This window comes from Salpingoeca rosetta (assembly GCF_000188695.1).
Source record: "Salpingoeca rosetta unplaced genomic scaffold supercont1.22, whole genome shotgun sequence".
In the NCBI taxonomy this organism is placed as follows: domain Eukaryota; class Choanoflagellata; order Craspedida; family Salpingoecidae; genus Salpingoeca; species Salpingoeca rosetta.
In genome coordinates this window covers 905646-911603 of record NW_004754912.1, presented here as the reverse complement: position 1 = coordinate 911603, position 5958 = coordinate 905646, and the positions used below count along the sequence as shown (strand labels likewise).

The following is a 5958-nucleotide window of genomic DNA, read 5'->3' as shown; positions in this document are numbered from 1 at the left end:
TCTGCTCTGGTCAGCAAACAGCATCATTTCATCGCACACGAAGCAGCCTCTTCCGAAACCAGGACGCAAGCCGTCACGACCAAGTGCAGCGCACACACCAGGCCGCGGTCAGTCAGGGATGCCACAGTCACCTGCAGTGCGAGAGAGAGTGTGTGTGAGTGTGTGTTTTTGTGTGTGTGTGCGTGACTGCAAGTGTGTGTGTGTGTGTGTGCGTGTGCGTGTGTGTGTGTGTGTGTGGTTGCGTTCGTAGGTGCAAGACAAGGCGTGCGCAGCCATGTGCGCAGGGCCCTGTGAACACCAAAGACAAAGACATCACCACAGTCCACATCTCCCAAAACACACACATCACACTCACTCTCACACGAACGCGTTTGTTCATCCCTCTCGCCCCTCAACCTTCCCTCCACGCCATGCGTACCTGTGACGCCGAATGTGCAGAACACGCGCGCTGGTGCTGAGGATCGCAGCCACAACCACAACCACAACCACGACCACGACCGCCTTCGCTTTCGCCGGCGTCTTCGTCGCGCTCTCCGCCGCGTGCTGCATCGCATCCGCGCTCACCGTCGCCGTCATCATCGCCCTCGTGTCATCAATCGCCAACGCAACCCATCCCCCCAGCGCAACCAGAGACCACCCCGCCGCCACCACTCCGCGACCACACCGACACCCAGCCGCGCCACCACCACCACCACCACCAGCAGCCTGACGATGGCGTGCACGCTCCACCAACACCACGCCCTTCTCCTCCTCGCTCTCCTCAAGTCAACCGCCCCAACGATGCTCAGCGCACGGCCATCACGACAGCCCCTGTCGCCACACCACCACCACCAGCAGCAGCAGCACGCCTGGTGCCACCTCCCCGCGCTCTGCCTTCGCCCCCTCCATCGCCACACTTGGGCGAGTTCATGATGCCCGAGCCACACCCCATAGCACGACCAACACCGCCATCACCAGCGTCCCCGCGGCACTACTTGGGCCAGTTCATGTTTTTCTACGGCAAGCCCCACATCACCTCCTTCGAATGACGCGCCATCCATCCTCAACGCAGCAGCTGCTGCTGCCGTGGCAGTGATGCTCTGTTCTGCTGGTGGTGGCTCTTGTTCTTGCTATGCATGTCGGTACCTGCGACAGTAAAACAAGACACACCAACACACAACGAGAACGGTGCATGCACAAGCAGGGTTGAACAGGGTGGGTGACACATGCGCAGATGTGAGACAAGGGAGTGGCAAGGACACCATGCAAAACAACATGAAGATACATGGAACGACAAGAAAGCAGGGTGCACAACACAACCATACGCACTGCCACGACCAGACACACCACCAATATACCTCGTTGCATGGTCTTGGTCTTGATGGGCCGCCGCTATCTTGATGGGCAGTCGCTGTCTTGATGGGCAGTCGCTGTCTTGATGGGCAGCCGCTCGCACACATGTCAGCGCCGCGCTGTTGGACAACAACAACAACAACAACAACAGACACAGAAACAAGAGCCAGATCACACACACACACGCATGCACGCACGTACGTGAGTGTTAAGTGGCTGGGTGTCTGCTTGCAGGCAAGTGTTTGCTCATCCACCGTCAAGTCGACAGGGAGCGCGCTCGCAGCAGGAACACAACAACATAAAAGAAAACCAGGACAACCGCAACAGTAACGGCCGATGCCGCGCGTTCAAAAGCAGCCTGAAAATGAACGAAACCGGCCATTGAAAAAATTCACCCCCCACTCCCTTCCCCCCCCCCCCTCATGCTCAACAACCACCACAATTGTCCACAAAACACACACACACACACACACACACACACACACACACACACACACACACACACACACACACACGAGACACACACACACACACACACACCAGCATGGAGATCCCCGGCATCATCCACATGGCGTTCTGCCCGTCCTTGCAGCCGCTGCCGGAGCACGAGAGGTCCAGCAGCAACATCATCGCCCGCCATTTCATCAACTTGTGGCTGCTGTACATCGACCAGCACCGTCGCTGGCGTCACTTCGACGCGCTGCTCCAGACACACTTCCGTCCCTGGTTCGAGCAGCACGCACGCGGCCTGGCCACGTTCAAGTCCATCACAGAGCGCATCGCCAAGCAGCAGCACAGCTGCAGCTTCAACGCCGACCAGTACATGGCCCTCGCCTTGTGGGCCAGCAGGCACGCCCACAGCACCGCGCCAACCCAAGCCCAGCTCCGCGCTGTCCACGACAGCTACTTCGTCCAAGGCGGCGTCTGGATCAACGACACCACGGCGAGCATTCTGGCCAGCATGGACGTGTTCACGGTCTCCCCCGAGCACACGGCCGTGCTGCTGCTGTACCACTGCCGCGATCCGCGCGTGTACGTCGAGATGGTCGGGACGCAGGGCACGCTCAACCAAGGGCTGCGCGACCAGACCGCAGCCTTCATCTCCATCCTCAAGAACATCCAAGATGCGCAGCAGGCCACCCTGGACGTGATGAGCGGTCGCCAGTCGCGGTACACGTTGACCCCCGCCGTCACACCGCTGCCACCACCGCAGGACAGCAGCACCGCAGCCGTCAACACCGACGATATGGACGAGTTCCAGTGGCGGGAGCTGTACATGTGATCGGGTCAACTGGAAGGATGATGCAGACAAGGTGGAGGGAGGGGAAGGAGCCAGGTGATGATGGCGGCAGTGCATGCTGACGCTGTGTGGTATGTGTGGGTATTTGTATGCACATGTGTGCGGGTGGAAGAGGGAGCACTGGGTGCCGTATCACTGCTGGTTGCGGTGGTTGCGGTGGTTGGTTGGTTGCCCGTGTTTTGGACACGTTTCTGCGCGTAGGTGGTGTTGTTGCTGCTTGCCGCTTGCCATTGTGCGTGCTGGTTGATGCTTTGATGGTGGGCTCGCGGTTCAGTTGCTGCTGGTGCGTGCACGTCAGTCTGGATTCACAGTACACAGAGAAGACAAGCAAAGCAAAGTAGACATCGGTGTGTGTGCTGGTGGGAAGGGGTGGAGAACAGATGGACAGCAGTCGAGGGCACGAAGCCTCAAACAGGGAGGAAGGCAAGCGAGCGAGAGCAAGCACACACACACACATACTCACATTTGCCTGTCCTCTTCCACAGTTGCCATCGTGTCTTCAGAAACGCACGCACACCCGCCTGCGTACTCGTGTTTGTGTGCGCTAGGCGGGGGGGAGAGGTTGTTGAGAGGTGGGGCTCAGGCGTGGAGGTCAGAGGTGAAGGAACCGTGTGCGTGGCATATTCCTGTGCTGTTGCATGCGCTGTTGCCCCAAAGCATTCACGGCTGACCCGTGTTGCTGTGGCCTGTGGATGTTTGGTTGCAGCTTCCACGTGCTTGGAGATGAAGAAGAACAGCGCATCTCACACGCGCTCGCCAATCAGCACCAGGTACGACGCCTGCTTCTGGCAAGCAAACAAACACACACACATACACACATACATACACACAAATGCATGTGAGCATACGCATGTGAGCACATACGCGTGTGAGCATCATCGTGCCTCAAGTACACAAACACACACACACACAAACACATATGAGAGGTGACGGCAAGCCAACCCAGCCATTCCACCCAACACAATCAATCACACTACTGCCACACATGCTCACCTCTCGCTGTGTCACCCCGTGTGCCTCCATCGTGCTTGAGTAGCAGCAGTATGACGGCCATCGCAACCGCCACCATCGCAACCGCCGCCGCCATCGTCACAGGCACCACCCGCGGACCCGTCCGTCCTTCGCCTCCATGCACCCGGTCATGGCCCAGGCCTTGATCGGCATGCGCGAGATGTGGTCGCCATGGCACCAGCACCAGCAGCAGGAGGACACGCGCGGTCACAATGACGACACGGCGCTGCTGCTGTTGGAGGAGGACGTGGTGGCAGGACTCATGCAGCCAGCCACGGAACATCCCTTGGACATGATGACAATGATGACGATGATGATGATGACACCGCAACACCAGCAGCAGCCGTATGTAGAGGCAGTGCACGGCCCGTGGTGCACAGACAGCGTTGATGATGGTGGACACGAGGCCGATGAGGAAGACGAAGACGATGACGGTGTCGACGTCCTCCTCCCAATGGGACAGCGGCACCACCACATGCAGCTGGGCGTGTAGTGGGACCATCCATCCATACACGTGCCGCTGCCAATTCCCAGCGACCTCGACCTCATCTTGGCAAATGACACCACTCCACGGTGGTCTAATGACACGATGTGATGTAATGTGGTGGCGGTGGCGGCGGTGGAGTATGGGGGTGTCGCTTGCTGTTGTGTGTGTGTGTGTGTGTGTGTGCTACTGTTGTTGCTTGCGATCGTGGTTGTTGTTGCCTTCTGCCTCGCAGCATGGTGTCTGCGCTCGCTGTTTTCGTCGTCGTTGTTGATGCTGCTGTTGGTGTCGTCGTGATGATCTGGGGTCTTAAAATGCCAGCAGACACGACCCGGCAAGAAGCCGTGAATGCAAAGGAGAACGATGTTGGCGAGGCTTGTGTCAGCGCCAGGTGTGGTGTGGTGGCAGTGGTGGTCAAGGTGCCAAAGACGACGAAAGAAATGGACCAACGTGCACCGCTACGCTGTTCTTGCTACGCGTGCCACTGCATCGTTGGCGGTGGGTAATGGTGGTGCGTCGGGCATCACCCACACCACCATTGTAAGCTGACGGCTGTTGTTCTTCCCATTCTGGTATCCACTCTGCTGTCATCATGCATCTTCGCATCGCCCATTGCCGTCATCATCCAAACGGAAGCCTCCATCTCATCACGTCATGAACGCAAGCCACGCGACCACAGCATCATGGCTTCTGCTGTGCTGTTACCGTTGTTGCTGTTACCGTTGTTGCTGTTACTGGTGCTGGTGCTCGGGGTGTCACGTGATGTTTGGGCAGCACAGCGCACATGCGTGCCCGCTTCAGGCGTCCTTCATCCACGTGGCGTTGTCACCAAACCGGTGTGGATGACTGTAATCGTGGCGGTACCTGCATGAGCACAAGAATAACAGAAACAACAACCAACAGCAACCACAACAACAATCGCAACGTCCAAAACCGTCACGTGAGACGAACGACGTGGCAGAGGAAGGGAATGCGCGTATGCTTGTGCCCCTTTCACACACGCACTCGCACATACGCAACATACGCACGTGGATGAGGTAACGTGGCGGATGCTCCGTGCACGCGTGAGGAGCTGTGCGTGAGTGGCGTTAACAGGGACGGCAGCGACCACACCACCGCCTTCAAAGACGTATGGTCAAGTGGTGCACAATGTGAACCAACTGACCACCTGGACATGTGTGTGTGTGTGTATGTGTGTGTGTGTGTGTGTGTGTATGTGTGTGTGTATGTGTGTGTGTGTGTGTGTGTGTGTGTGTGTGCGAGCGTGCATGCATGCGTGTGTGTGTGTGTGTGCGAGCGTGCTTGCATGTGAAAAGTGCATTTCCCAGGCTGTACCTTGGGTATAAATTATGCTGTCGGTGTTCAAAATGCGACAGCAGTTGCGCAGTTTGCAGTTTGCATGCGTGTTTTTCTGCTTGCTTGGGGCAACAGGGCTCCACAAGGCACAAGCACGCGTCCTTCCTCCTCGTCGCAGAGCTGGTGCAAGGACAAAGGCGACAATGGCCCAGAAAGAAGGCAGTGCGCAAGAACGACAACGTGAGTGGGTGTGACGAGAGTGTTGTGCACCTCCAACGAAACACGAGAACAGCAAGAGAGCAAGGTCGGTGGAGTAGACTTGGCACCGCATGCAAATGAAAGGTTCACACACACACACACACACACACACACACACACACACACACACACACACACACACACACACACACACACACACACACAGCACACACAAAACAGATACCTGGAGAGGAGAGGACAGCAGTTGCTGCTGACGCATGACCCTGACCCGGTGAGCCTTCAAACCAACTACGTATGTGTGTTCATCCACGCACGC

General features: G+C 57.5%; 2 protein-coding genes across 2 annotated transcripts; both read left to right on the top strand.

Annotated features, from left to right (window-relative positions):
- Window positions 1–1876: 1876 nt before the first annotated feature.
- On the top strand, window positions 1877–2614 carry PTSG_07440 (uncharacterized protein; the record flags this gene model as incomplete). Its single annotated transcript, XM_004990887.1, has 1 exon — window positions 1877–2614. One exon carries the CDS (start codon window positions 1877–1879, stop codon window positions 2612–2614), a length of 738 nt encoding a protein of 245 aa, XP_004990944.1.
- A 710-nt stretch (window positions 2615–3324) lies between these two features.
- PTSG_07439 (uncharacterized protein) lies at window positions 3325–4136 on the top strand (the record flags this gene model as incomplete). The annotated part of the gene is made up of 2 exons (XM_004990886.1): window positions 3325–3402; window positions 3669–4136. 2 exons carry the CDS (start codon window positions 3325–3327, stop codon window positions 4134–4136), a joined length of 546 nt encoding a protein of 181 aa, XP_004990943.1.
- Between the last annotated feature and the right edge of the window lie 1822 nt (window positions 4137–5958).